This window comes from Chinchilla lanigera, unplaced genomic scaffold (assembly GCF_000276665.1).
Source record: "Chinchilla lanigera isolate Chin_1 unplaced genomic scaffold, ChiLan1.0 scaffold00021, whole genome shotgun sequence".
NCBI classification, from domain to species: domain Eukaryota; kingdom Metazoa; phylum Chordata; class Mammalia; order Rodentia; family Chinchillidae; genus Chinchilla; species Chinchilla lanigera.
The window spans coordinates 1,433,699-1,448,772 of NW_004955422.1; the positions used below are offsets into that span (position 1 = coordinate 1,433,699).

General features: G+C 42.8%; 1 protein-coding gene across 4 annotated transcripts in view; it reads left to right on the forward strand.

The window, feature by feature from the left end:
• Window positions 1-7,649, forward strand: part of Harbi1 (harbinger transposase derived 1) — an 8,599-nt gene extending 950 nt beyond the window's left edge. For all 4 annotated transcript variants that reach the window (XM_005384019.2, XM_005384020.1, XM_013514206.1 and 1 more), the window contains exons 2-3: window positions 538-1,353; window positions 6,738-7,649. In XM_005384019.2, coding sequence (XP_005384076.1) covers window positions 684-1,353; window positions 6,738-7,117 — 1,050 coding nt within the window. In that variant the 5' untranslated portion in view covers window positions 538-683 and the 3' untranslated portion in view covers window positions 7,118-7,649. The remainder of the gene's footprint in view (window positions 1-537; window positions 1,354-6,737) is intronic.
• Window positions 7,650-15,074: the final 7,425 nt, after the last annotated feature.

Sequence of the window (15,074 nt, forward strand, 5' to 3'; positions counted from 1 at the left end):
AAAAAAAAAAAAAAAAAAAAAAAAAAGCCACCGAGATTAAACTCCCAATATGGTTCAAATGAGACCAAATTTTGCAGCCATTTAGTGGAGTCAGAATTTAATTCTTTATAGTCTGTATACTCATAATTTCAATATCACTGATGTCCTATAGTTTTAACTGTTGAGAAAAACCCGAGTTACAAGTACAGCACCTTTTACCTGAACAAAATAGATTGGCTCAAAAGGTGCTGTTGTAGCCTTTGAGTCACTTTCGTGTCCTTGGTACATTTTTTTCTTTTTTTGAGACAGGGTCTTGCTATGCAGTTCGGGCTGGCTTTGAGCTCCCTTTGTAGCCTAGACTGGTCTTGAACTCGCATGACCCTGCTGCCTCAGCCTCCCGAGTGCTGGGATTACAGGCGTGTGCCACCATGCCCGGTGCCTTGGTACATTTCTAATTTTTTTTTTTTTTTTTTTTTTGGTACAGGGAATCAAACTCAGGACCTTATGCTTGTCAGGCAGGCACTGTGTCTAATTGTTTTTTTCTTTCAACCTTTACAGAGGGAAGATTATAACTGTCAGAGCTGTTTAACTTATGGTTAGCTGATGAGTTCTGCTGACACTTTCTTAAATACCTTCTTGCACCAAGGTCTTCATTGAAAAGAGTTAAGAAAAAGCGGGTAGGAGAGGCAGCATTCACACTTGCTATGGCCGTCCCCATAACAGTGCTTGACTGTGACCTCTTGCTGTACGGCCGGGGTCACCGGACTTTGGACCGTTTTAAGCTGGATGATGTGACCGATGAAGACTTGATGTCCATGTATGGGTTTCCTCGACAGTTCATTTATTACCTGGTGGAGCTCTTGGGGCCGAGTCTTTCTCGACCTACCCAGCGGTCCAGGGCCATCAGCCCGGAGACACAGATTCTTGCAGCCCTAGGCTTTTATACCTCAGGCTCCTTCCAGACCCGAATGGGAGACGCTATTGGAATCAGCCAGGCCTCTATGAGTCGGTGTGTTGCCAATGTCACCGAAGCACTGATGGAAAGAGCTTCCCAATTCATTCGCTTTCCCGCTGATGAAGCCTCTGTGCAGGCTCTGAAAGATGAATTCTACGGGCTGGCAGGGATGCCAGGGGTGATTGGCGTGGTTGACTGTATCCACGTGGCAATCAAGGCACCAAATGCTGAAGACCTCTCCTACGTGAACCGCAAAGGTCTGCATTCTCTAAACTGCCTGTTGGTGTGTGATATCAGAGGGGCGTTAATGACCGTGGAGACAAGCTGGCCTGGCAGCCTACAGGACTGTGCTGTGCTGCGACAGTCCTCCCTCAGTAGTCAGTTTGAAGCTGGGATGCATAAGGATAGTTGGCTTCTTGGTAAGTTTGCAGGTATAAATCTTCAGCTTGTATCCAGGAGGCAGAGTCAAGAGGCTCACCAGAATTTGAGGCCAATCTGGACTACATAGTGAGACCCTATTTCCAAAACAAAACAATTTAAAATCTTTAATTTGTAGCCATAGACAAATTATGCAGTAGAAGTTGAGTGTGGTGAGAGTGCTGGGAGGCCAAGTGAGGCAGGAAAATTGCAAGTTCAAACCTATCCTGGGTAAGATAGGGACCTGTCTCAAAAGAAAATACACACTGGGGGTGTTGGCACATGCATGTAATCCCAGCACTCGGAAGGCTGAGGCAGGAGGGTGGATCACTGTGAGCACTGTGAGTTTGAGGCCAACCTGGGCTACAAAGTGAGTTCAAGGCCAGCCTGAACTGGATAGTGAGGCCCTGTTTCACAAAGACCAAAAAAAAAAAAGATATTAACTGGAAGCTGAGGCAGGAGAATATGACTACCAGGGCTATAGAGCATATTTAAGGCCAGCCTGGACTACATAGTGAGACCCTATCACTTAAAAAACCCAAATTATTCCATTTTCATACAGGTCACACGAAGAAGTAAAAGAGAATGTGTTTTGCAAGTGTCTCATCTATTTTATCCAAAGATGTGGGAGTTCTCAGGTTCCAAGATTATTTCTTTGATATCCTGAATCTCTCAATTTTGGTATTTTTAATTATAAACCTATGAGCAGGGCATGGTGACACATGCCTGTAATCCCAGCACTCGGAAGGGTGAGACAGAAGGATCGTTGCAAGTTTGAGGCCAGCCTGCGCTACAAAGTGAGCACAAGGCCAACCTGAACTGCATAGTGAGACCCTGTGTCACACACGTACATACATACATACATGCATACATTCCAGCACATATACCCTAAGAAGTCCTCCATGCCCTCTAAACAGAAAAATTAGTTTGAGGACTCTGGATTAGTACAGTTTCACAAATTATCAGGATCCACAGAATCAGCTGGGTTGGGAGTTACAGCTCAGTGGTAGAGTGCTTGCCCACATGCATGAGCCTTGGCGTTCAGTCCCCAGAACTGAAAAAAATAATACCTGGGAAATTTACTTAAAATCTGTTACTCGGCCCCACTTCAATCTTCAGGACTGAGAATCTTCACGAACATAGACACCCTTTTCTTTTTGGTACCAGGAATCAAACTCGGGACCTTGCGCTTGCCAGGCAGGCACTGTGCCACTGAGCTACATCCCTGGCATAGATATCCATTTTTTAATGAGGGCCTAAAAAGGATTGGTATGATGGGCAGGCTCTGATCTCTGGAGCTTGTGTGGACAGTGGATGATAAAGGAAGACTGGCAGGATGATGAGGATCTACTGAGATGTTTTAGTGAGAGAGGAGAGGGATTAGCCCGCTGCTGTATCCTCATACCATCAGATTTCTGGAATAGTTCTAGGTATGTCCTCGAGCCAAGCTCAATCTGCCTTTGGTTCCTTAGCGTGTTTTCACTTGAGAGACTTTCCTTCCTATCCCTCCAGGGTATTTACCTAAATTTCTCTCCTCTCTTTCTGCTCCTGCAAACAAATTCAGCCTAAATTCTTCAGTTCTTGGCTTAGTCCTGTAAGCAGCTTAGTGTGAGATCTGCCAGCATGTCTTGTGGGTGCATGGTCGTGGAAGTAGTCCTAATCTGTGCAGCAGTTCAGATCCTAAGCCCCTCTGGAGAGTCTGTTTTCTTGTGGCAGTTGGATTCTCTGGAGCATTTGACAAAAGGGCTGTATTAAGTAGCTTGTCTTGTATTATCTCCCCCCATTCAGTACCATTTCCTAGACAAACTTTGTTTCTGAGACAAAGTCTCACTTTTTTTTTTTGTCTTTTTGAGACAGGGTTTTGCTAAGTAGTTCAGGCTGGCCTTGAACTTGCAGTGATCATCCTGTCACAGCTTCCCAAGTGCTGGGAATACAGGTGTACCCCAACGTACCTGGCCTCCTTTTTTGGAGACAATGTCATGCTATGTAGTTCATGTTGGCCTTGAATTCACTATGTGGCTCAGACTGGCCCTGAACTCCCAGTGATCCTCCTGCCTCAACTTCTCGAATGCTGAGGTTACACATGGCCCCACCACGCTGGCTGCCTAGAGAAACCAACAAATATCATTTAGCATCTCTGTGTTTAGGCATCACCACAGATGTTTATCTCTATATGCCCTTTTACCACATTTCACCATTGTTTTAGTGATTCTGACATTAGTATTTACTTCCTAACTCCTTTTACCTGACGTATCAAAGGATGTCTGAGCTATTATTTTGATCTCATTTATAAAATGAATGTCTAACCTGGCAGTTAGGATTAAATAATAACAGTCTGTAAATCTCCCTACTCCAGCGGCTGAGGCAGGAGGATCATAGGTTTGAGGCTAGACTGCCAGATCAACATAACTCAAAAGGCTGGAGCGGTAGCTCAGTTGTAGGGTACTTGCCTAGCATGCATGAGACCCTGCGTTCAATCTCCAGTATTACCACCAAAAAAAAAAAAAAAAAAAGCAAAATAAGTTATACTAAAAGGGAAAAGAGTCAGCTAAATATACAATTTGAGGCTGAGTGTGGTGGCACATGCTTGTAATCCCAGCACTCGGGAGTCTGAGGCAGGAAGATCATTGTGAGTTCGAGACCAGCCTGGACTGCAAAGTGAGCTTAAGGCCAGCCGAACTGCATAGTGAGACCCTGTCTTAAAAAGACAAAAAAAAACCAGACTTGTAAATGTAGGCTCCTAAAGGCATCCTGTACTATATTCTTTGAACAGTGCCCAGTGCTGCCTGACCAGGCCAAAACATTTGCTGAAATTGTGGACATTCTGGACTCAGCAATGGTGCGGTGCCCTTTGCTACTCCAGGGCGTCTTAATGGTCTCTGGTTTCTGAAGTCCTGTATGAGAGACACTGCATCCACCCAACAAAGTGAGTCAGGGCCATGAAATGCTGCAGAGACATTGTGCTGCTGTATTGGCACATCACTCCCAGCTGTGTTTTTACTAGCACTCCCAGGATCATTGGATCAGGATGTCACTTAAAGGGAATGCCTTGTTTGTGTTGCTTTCATTGACTTCTGACTTCGTTTTTTTCTCCTGGGCTAATTCTCCTAGGTCCTCTGTTTTAAAAGTATGGTTCCAGCCATGCGTGGTGGTGCATGCCTGTAATCCCAGCACTCAGGAGTCTGAGGCAGGAGGATCACTGTGAGTTCGAGGCCAGCCTGGGCTACAAAGTGAGCTCAAGGTCAGCGTGAATTGCATAGTGAGACCCTCTCTCAAAAAAGACAAAAAAAAAGCAAAACAAAGTAAAAGTATGGTTCTAGTGATTACAGTAGCTTCAAAGGCAGAACACCTGAGATTGATTGATTAATGAAAGAATGAATGAATGACAAGATCTTGCTATGTTGCCTAGACTGGTTTTTAACTTGTGGGTCTAAGACAGTGATGGCAAACCCTTGTAGCACTTTCAGTGATACAAACCAGCCCCATGCGGTATTTGTGCCATAGGTTTGCCACCATCAGTCTGAGATTCTCCTGCCTCATCCTCCCAAGTAAGTAGGCTGCTGACATGCAGTGCTACCCCAGTAGAACACTTGAGTTCTGATGGCAGCCACAGATGCTGGAACTTTTATATTATTCTTCTCAGCACCAGGAGGATGTTATTATAGTCCCCTGAAATCTCTGGGTAGTGTTTGTAGAACTGAAAGTTTAATAGTAAAATTAAAAATTTTCCTTGTAAGCTTTTTTGAATCTCCTGGTAGAATTCTTTTCCTCTTCTGAACTTTGCTTTAAGAGATTTTGAATTACAACATGCTATTTCATAGTGTTTTTGTTTGGGGAGGTGGTTTTGGTTTGAGGGTTTTGTTTTTTTTTTTTGTCTTTTTGAGACAGAATCTCACGATGCATTTCAGGCTGGCCTTGAGCTCACTTTGTAGCCCAGGCTCATCTCAAACTCCCAACGATCCTCCTGCCTCAGCCTCCCAAGTATTGGGATTACAGGTGTGCGCCACCAGGTCTGGTGGGGTTGCTTTCTGAGACAAAGTCTTACTAGGTAGTCCAGGCTGGGATTAAACTGACTGTTTAGCCCAGGCTGACCTTGAACACACGATTGCCCTCCCTTAGCCTCCTGAATGCAGATAACAAGTTTGAGAAAAGTTTGATTTATGTAGGGATTAGTATGAAAAAATATTTATTTTCTTCAGTGCCTCCTCTTGCTTCCTACATTCTTTCAGACTTGGCCTTCATGGGTATCAGTGTTTTTCTCTGCTGGTTTTAGCTGATGTTTTTTTTTTTTTTGGTACTGGGAATCGAACTCAGGACGTTGCATTTGCCGGGCAGGCCCTTGTGCCCCTGAGCTACATCCCCAGCCCTCCCTGCTGGGCTTTTTTTTTTTTTTTTCCGCTTGTGCCCCTGAGCTACATCCCCAGCCCTCCCTGCTGGGCTTTTTTTTTTTTTTTCTCCGGTACCAGGAACCGAACTCACGACCTAGCGCTTGCCAGGCAGGCGCTTTTGCCGCTGAGCTAAATCCCCAGCCCTGGGCTTTTTTTTTTTTTACATGGGTACTGGAAGTTGAACTCATGACCTTGTACTTTGCCAGGCAGGTACTTGTACCACTGAGGTATATCCCCAGCCCTCCCTGCTGGTTTTAACCGAGTATATTACCAGTTGAGACTGGTGTTTTCTATTTGTGATATTACTTTACTTTGTGCTTTTGTTTTTTTTTTTGAGGCAGGGTCTCAACTATGCAGTTCAAGTTGGCTTGAACTCACTATGTAGCCCAGGCTAGCCTTGAATTTGCTGCAGTCTTCCTGCCTCAGCCTCGCCAGTGCTGGAACTATAGTGTGCACCACCACACCCAGCTATTACTTTGTGGTTTTCTGGTATACTTTTAGCTCCAGAGGCTGTTGCTCTTACCCATCTTATGTTTTCTTTTTCTTTGCTTTTTTTGAGGCAGGGTCTTGCTATGTAGTTTAGGTTGGCCTTCAGTTTGAATGCACTATGTGGCCCAGGCTGGCCAAAAAACGCACAACAATCCTCCTGCCTTAGCCTCCTGGGTAGTGGAATTACAGATATACGCCACCTTGCCCAGCTGTACATTTTTCAATTTCACTTTTTTTCCTTAATGATACAGGGGATTGAACCCAGGGCCTCAGGCATGCTAGGCAAACACTCTACCATTGATCTGTGTGTACCAAGATCCCAGCCCTCTCTTTTTTCTTTTTTTTTTAATGCATCTCGTGACGTCACCAGGCTGTCCTTGAATTTAAGATCTTCCTGCTTCAGCCTCTCAAATAGCTAGGATTACAGACAGGCTGTTCCATGGCCCGCTGAATTTCACTGCCTGTTTGTAGTCTTAACACTTACTTCTAACTTTGGGGCCTTCACACAGGTGACAGTTCCTTTTTTCTCCGCACCTGGCTCTTGACCCCACTTCCTGCCCCGAAAACTCCCGCGGAAGATCGCTATAACCTGGCTCACTCTGCGACCCACAGCGTGATGGAGAAGACTCTGCACACGCTGTGCTCCCGCTTCCGCTGTCTGGACGGCTCCAAGGGAGCGCTGCAGTACTCGCCAGAGAAGTCCAGCCACATTGTCGTGGCCTGCTGCGTCCTGCACAACATCTCCCTGGAGCACGGCATGGACATCTGGTCCTTGCCTATGGCAGGGCCCGTGCAGCAGCCCCTGGAGGAGGAGTATGAGCCCATGGAGTCTCTGGACCTAGAAGCTGACCGCAGCCGCCAGGAGCTGTTGCTGGCTCATTTCAGCTGATGGGGAGATTTCCAGAGGGAACTTTGGCAAGCTTTTTCACGCACTCCCACCTTTGTGGCTGTCAGCCAGCGTGACTGAGTATGCAGAAACTTGTCATGAATCAACACTGCATCTTGTGTCTTATAGAGCTGGGGCTGTACCAGAATGTCGTGATTCCAGCCAGGTGGTGGGGCGGGCCTGTAATCCCAGCATTTGGGAGGCTGAGGCAGGAGGATCACTGTGTATTTGAGACCAGCCTGGGCTACATGGTGAGTTCAAGGCCTGAACTACAGAGCAAGCCTCAATCTCAAAACCCCAAAAACCAAAATTAGGGAATCTGTTGATTCTTTGCAGATGGGTTAACTAAACCAAAGCCAAGATGGTGGTCTCTGCTACCCAGTAAACTCCAGGTCAAGCTTCATTTAAAAGGTCACTGATAGTGAACACAGTTGGGCTTAAAAGTCACAGGAAAGGGGAAAACAGTGCTTAGCCAAAACACCTGTTTGGTTTTGATGATCTGGAAATTACAAATAAAAATAGTATTTGTACTGAATGATTTGGGTGGTATTTTGATTTTTCTGCTTTGCTGACTATGTACACAGACATGAAGAGTGAATGGTCTTCTGATGTAAGTTAATGGCTACTGCTCCAAATTTGCAGCCTTGTGTGCTTTTTGGATTGGTTTTGGGTTTTATGTTTTTGCAGTACTGATTGAAACTAGGGCCTTTCCACTGGGCTATATTCCCAGCCCTTTTTAAAATATTGAGACAAGGTCATGCTAAACTGCTAAGTTGCCTGGGTTGAGCTTGAATTTGAGGTCCTTTTGCCTCAGCCTCTCAGAATGCTGGTGTTACAGATGTGTACTTAGATCATATTTCTTATGGTCATGATGATAGAATGTGTTTGGTGATTTTTTTTTTTTTTAAATTCCATGGAGAGAAAAAAGATGTCAGAAATAAATAGTAAGGCACTACAAAGTATGAAGCAGGATGGATGGTGCCTGTAATCCCCAGCACTCCGGAAGTTGAGGCAGGGGGATCGGCACCAGTTCAAAGCAACCTGGGATACATAGTGAGACCCTGTCTCAATAAAGTACAATAAAAAGAAAACTGGCCATGGTTACGTTCACCTGGTGTCTCAGTTACTCAAGAGGCTGATGAAGGGGAGGAGGAAAGGAAGGGGAAGTGATCATAAAAAGAACAGCGATGTGTTATTTACAAGCACTAGCTCTCCTTGATGAATGTCATCATGTACTGCAAACATGCACTAATCCAAAAAGGCTGGTGTAGGAGGTTCACAAGTTTAAGGCCAGTTTGGTCAATTCAGGGAGATCCTGGCTCAAAGTAAGATAAAGGGCTGATTATGTTGCTTAGTGGTAGGGCACCTGCCTAGCATGTGCAAGGCCTTGGCTTTAATCTCTACTACTGGGGGATAAAAAAGCATTAAAAAGAAGGGGTGCTGCAAGGTATCATGGTCCATACCTATAATCCCAGCACTTGAGAGGCTGTGAGTTCAAGTCTATCCAGCTTGGAATACATAGCAAGATTTTTGTCTCAAAAAAAAAAAAAAAATCAGAAAGGGAGAAAGAAGAAACAGGAGAAATAAAAGGAAAATATAATTGCTGTGTTTGAAATACATTCTGGAATTTCCAGGAAGATGGTGGAATGGTGAACAGAAGAGAAAGAGTATCTCTTGAGATTTGGTGTCCAGATGCTGGAACATAGCAATGCAAGGAAGAGGAGCGAAGTGGGTCCCTGGGATCCAGCAAAGATCTGAAGTGATCCAGCAAGGATCTAAGCAAGAATTGAAGCCCACAAGAGAGCCAAGAGAGAGACTTCAGTGAAGATGAAGGAGGTGCCAGGTGGTGCTTTCTCTGAGCCTGACCCACTGTGAGGGGCACCTTGAACCTGCAGATGCACAGTGACTAGTGGTAACCCCAGAGGCCTCAAAAAACACAGGTGGAATGGAGCAATGCATGCAGTGGATGCAGCAGATTATGGTGGTTGATGAGTTATTCAGGTTCAGATGTCTGCTGGGAGAGGGTGATTGGCCAGTAGCCATCTTGCAGAGGGGCCAACTGAACTTGGAATTCAGAGCAGCTGTGGGCTTCCTCCATCTAGTGGCTCCCAGTGTCAAGGTGAGGTAGAATCGAGTTGAAGTCAGTAGGAGGTCGAGGAGACAAGTTCAAGCCAGCAGGGAGCTGAGTTCAAGCCAGCAAGAGGCAGACAGCATTGCTGGCTGAACAAATGTTCCAGCCTTGCCGGGCATGGTGGCACATCTCTGTAACCCCAGTATTTGGGAGGCTGAGGCAGGAGGATCATTGTGAGTTCGAGGCCAGCCTGGGCTACAAAGTGAGCTCAAGACCAGCTTGAACTGCATAGCGAGACCCTGTCTCAAAAAAACCAAAAAGAAAAAAAAAAGAAACCAGCCTGAACTTCAGTGGAACTAAAAATGCAGGCTTGGTGGGATTATCCACTACCCCACTGTAAAGACACAGCTGGTTCACTGGGATTAATCAGCATGGATCACGTTGGTCATGGTGGTATACACCTGTAATCCCAGCACTCCGGAGGCTGAGGCAAGAAGATCGTTGCAAGTTCAAGACCAGCCTGGGCTACAAAATGAGCTCAAGGCCAGCCTGAACTGCATAGTGAGACCCTGTCTCAAAAAGAAAAACAAAACAAAGCAAAACAAAAACCATGGATCTGAATTCTGTCTGCCCACATTGTCTACTAGTGACAGCAGAGACATGCCTTAAAGTGGACATTTTTTTCTCCTTTTTTTTTGATTTTGTTTTTATATGAGTATTAATACTGTTTGTAGGGTTTTTTTGTTGTTTTGTTGTGTTCTTGTTTTCATTTCTTCCTTCTGTCTTTCCCTGTTGTCTTCATCACCAGGTTCACAAAGTTTGTGTGATTTTCCTTTGTCCTACAGCCTTGATTCTAATCTCTTTTTCTTCTATTTCTCTACTTTTTCCCCCTAACCCCTTTTAAATTTTCTCCCCTGAGGATAAATTGCCATATTGAGGGCATATTTACTGTATACAATTTTCTAGTTTGTTTTAGATTTTGTTTATAAACACAAATCTAGTTCATATGGTTAAAGGTGGCAAATTAATAGTTACCACAGCTTGTCATTTTCTAGGCTGTGTTTGATGATGCTGTTATTGCTGATTGTACTACTTTAGCCAACATGACATATTTGCTCTAATCAGTAGTTCTTCCTGGTATCCCAAGACTGAGATTGCCTAAGGTCATAAACAATACTATAGGCCATTGCTGAAGAACCAGGAACTAGGCCAAAAAGGCAGCAAATTTTCACCTTCATTAAATTGAACAGTAGGATCTTGCAGGCTCAAAACCCAAAAGCTAGCTATACTTGGAAGACATCTGTAAGAAGTAGTCATTTCCTAAGGGTTCTAAATACTAGCAGTAAAGCTATTTGCTATAAGCAATTTACAACCATCAACCCAGAAATTAAGCTAAAGAAAAAAAGAAAACTCTTAAGAAAGATGCAGCCCCAGACTTCCAGGTCACCAAAGGCAAGCCCAAGGGTCAATGAGGTGGAACAATTTGAAAGCCACCTACCTGGATTCTCTGAAGTGGTAACAGCAGAAGTAACAAAGCAGATGGATGAGGCTCCAGAAAAAGTCAAATCAGAATTAATTTCTCAGCTACAGAGATAGTGACCATAATGAGAGACACGGTTGACTCTAGAGCAGATATAGATTTAAAAAAAAAAAAATACACGGCATGATACTATTTCCAAAAAAGAAAAACAGAGGAGTTTATGATGGAATTGATGAACATCCAACATAGGAAAGAAATGCAATCCATAAAACAGATTCAAATAGATATCTAGGAGATAAAAAATTCCATTAAAGTATATGTAGGAGCAGGGCCAGGGGTGTAGCTCAGTGGCAAAAGCACCTGCCTTGCAGGTGCAAGGTCCTGAGTTTGATTCCTGGTACCCTAAAAAAAAGTATATGCAGAAGAATGAGCCAAACTGAGGACAGAATATCAGATACAGAAGACAGGATTACAGTCAGCCATCATGAAAGATTTCTAAAAATAGGAAGGGACAAGCTGGGCATGGTGGCATACCCCTATAATCCCAGCACTCAAGAGGCTGAGGCAGGAGGATCACCACAAGTTCAAGGCCTGCTTGGGATACATAATGAGTTGAAGTCCAGCCTGAATTACATAGTGAGACCCTGTCTCAAAAAACAAAACAAAGAGGCAGAGATAACAATCATAAATATATATGCAACAAATACCAGTGCCCCCAACTATATAAAACAAATATTAATGGACATGAAAAATTAAATAAGCACTAATACAGTTGTAATGGAGGACCCCAATACCCCACTGTTACAAACAGATCAACAAGACAAACAATAAATACCAGAACTGAACCAAACTTTTGAACAAATGGACTTAGTAGATGTCTACAGAGTGTTCCACCCCACATCACAATACACATTCTCCTCAGCTGCACACAGGACGGTCCCAAAATAGGCCACATACTAGCTCATAGAAGATGCTTAAGTAAATGCAAAGGTATTGAAATTATGCATATTATCAGACCATAGTGCAATGAAATTGGAAATCAATGGCAAAAGAAACCAGAAGAACTTTATAAACACATGGAAATTAAATAGCACTCTATGGAACAACCAGTAGGTCACAGATGAAATTAAAAAAGAATCTAAAAAAAAAAAAAAAAAAAAAAAAGAATCTAGACAGTTTCTACAATTAAACGATAATGCCAATACAACATACTGGAACTCGTAGGATGCAATCAAACCAATCCTATGAGGGAAATTTACAGCAGTGAATTCCATTATCAGGAAAACAGAGCAAGCTCAAATAAACAATGTAATGTGGAACCTCAAGTTTGTAGAAAAAGAAGATCAAGTCAAGCCTAAAGCTCATACGAGGGAGGAAATTATTAAGATCAGAGCAGAAATTGTAATGCAATGGAAACTAAAAACATAATACAAACAATGAATTGAACAGTTGGTTCTTTGAAAGATTAAATATAGTTGACAAATCCTTAGCCAATCTTATCAAAAAAGGAAAGACTCAAATACATGCAAATAAGAATGAAAGGGGTAAAATCACAACAAATCCTATAGAAATCCAGAAGATCATCAATACCTACTTTGAGAATTTCCACCTAATAAGATGGAAAATGGAAGAAATGGACAGATTCCTAGATACATATGAATTACCAAAGCTGACTCAAGATATAAAAATTCTAAATAAACCAGTATCAGTTAATGAAATTGAAGATGTAATTAAAAACCTACCAACAAAGAAAAGCCCAGGCCCTGATGGATTCACTGCTGAATTCTCTAAAAAATTTAGAGAAGACTTAATGCTGCTATTTCTCAAACACTTTAATAAAATTGAAAGGGAAGCAATAATCCCATATTCATTCCTAGAAGCAAGCATTACCCTCATACCAAAACCAGAGAAGATCCAACCAGAACGAGAACTACAGGCCTATCTCTTTAATGAATATATATGTAAACATTCTCAGTAAGATACTGGCAAACAAAATGCAGCAATTCATCAAGGAGATTATACACTGTGACCAAGTAGAATTCATTCCAGGGATGCAAGGATGGTTCATTGTACACAAATCAATGTACTACACCATATACACTGTAATACATAATATACCATACATAATATGTAATACACTATATTAACAGAACAGAGCACAAAAACCATATGATCATATAAATAATTGCAGAAAAAATGTTGGACACAATCCAATACCCACTCATGATACAAACCCTACAGAAAATTGGAACAGATGGTCTTTATCTCAATCTGATAGACGCTATCTATAACAAACCAACAGCCAACATCCTACTAAATGGACAAAAGATGAAAGCTTTCACTCTAAAATCAGAAGCAACACAAGGATGTCCACTGTTTCCATTCTTATTCAACATAGTCCTAGATACTTTAGCCAGGACAATTAGACAAGAGAAAGAAATAAAAGGAATAAGGATAGGAAAGGAAGTAGTTAAACATTATTTGCAGATGACATGATACTCCACATAGAAGACCCCAAAAACTTCTAGATTTAATAATGGAATCCAAGAGCATAGCTGTATACAAAGTCAATACTCCAAAATCAATAGCATTCCTTTACACAAGCAACTCACTGACAGAGAAATCAGGGAAATAACACCTTTCACAAAATGAAATACCTAGGAATCAACCTAATAAGGTAAAATTGAAAACTATAGTACTCTGTAAAAGGAGACTGGAGAGGTTATCAGAAAATGAGAAGAAACCCCTTGTTCTTACGTAGGAAGGACCAATATAGTGAAAATGACCGTACCTCCAAACCTGTTGTACAGAATTAATGCAATCCCAATCATTATACCAATAGCATATCTCACAGAATTAGAGAAAACAATCATAAAATTCATTTGGAACCAGAAGAGACATAGAATAGCAAAAGCAGTTCTGGACAACAAAGGCAAAGCAGGGTGTGTTGGGGACCATGAATTATAATTGACATGGTACCTGTCTGAGGGCCCTCCTTGCCATGTCTTGTGGGCCTGTTATGGGATGCAGAAAGCCCGTTTCCTCTGGATCATGGCTCACCACTGAGATCTTGATGGTCACATCAAGATCTATGAAGCTCAGGGGCTGGGGATTTAGCTCAAGGGGCTGGGGATTTAGCTCAGCGGCAAAAGCACCTGCCTGGCATGCGCAAGGTTGTGAGTTCGGTTCCTGGTACCGGAGAAAAACAAAACAAAACAAAAAAAGATCTATGAAGCTCAAAGAGCAAGATGAAGTCTGCTGAGGACAATATAGGGAAAACTAGTACCCATGTGTGGGAATGAATCTTAACTTCTTTCCTTTCTGACGTAAAATGTGCCCATTCAACCACACTTCTAGGCTGTTCCAGAAAAGCACCGTTCCGTTTCCCCTTCCTCTGCACTGGCTAATGAAATAGTGGCTGGCTGGAGATTCTTGGTCTTTGTTCCCAGAGAACAATGATCATCCCAGAGCCCTGTTGCCTTGCAATTCTTGCCTCTTGCTCCTTTTCTTCTTCTTTTTCATCCCTCACTCCTTTTCTTTCTCACTGTGTGCTGTAAACGGGCAGGAGACTGGGGACTCACTGCAGGGTCCCTGATAACTGGTATTGTGGAAAGGGTCGCCAATGAGGGGGCATCACCATCACTGACTTGAAATTATACTAGAAAGCTACTGTGATAAAAATAGCATGGTTGCCAGGCATGGTGGTGCATGCCTGCAATCCCAGCCACTCAGGAGGCTGAGGCAGGAGGATCATTGCAAGTTTAAGACCAGCCTGGGCTGCAAAATGAGAGTGAGCTCAAGGCCAACCTGAACTGCATAGTGAGACCCTGTCTTTTGTCAAAAAGACAAAAAATAACAACAACAACAACAACAACAAAACAAATCCCCAAACCCCAAAAAACCCAGCATGGTACTAGGGGAAAAAAAAACAGACCTAAGTATCAATGGAACAGATTAGCAGATGCAGAAACAACTCCAAACACACCCACCCACCTACCTTATGTTTGATAAAGGAGCCAAACATTTTCACTGGAAGAAAGCTAGCCCCTTTAATAAATGTGCTGGAGAAACTGGCTCTGCACATGCCAAAGATCAAAATTAGACTCATATCTTTCACTATGCACTAAACTAAAATTGAAATGGATCAAAGATCTAAATATTAAAACAGAAACAGTAAATCTGCTGGAAGACAGAATAGGTAGAACTCTTGAAGACATCGGTGTAGGCAAAGACTTTATGAACAACACACAGATTGCAAAGGAGCTATCACAAAGAATCAACAACTGACATTTCATCTTATTAAAAAGCTTAAAAAATAAAATAAAAAGCTTTTGCACAGCAAAGGAAACTACCAACAGAGTAAAGAGACAACCCAGCGTGCTCTCCTGCTTGCCTTTGTTGCCCAGAAT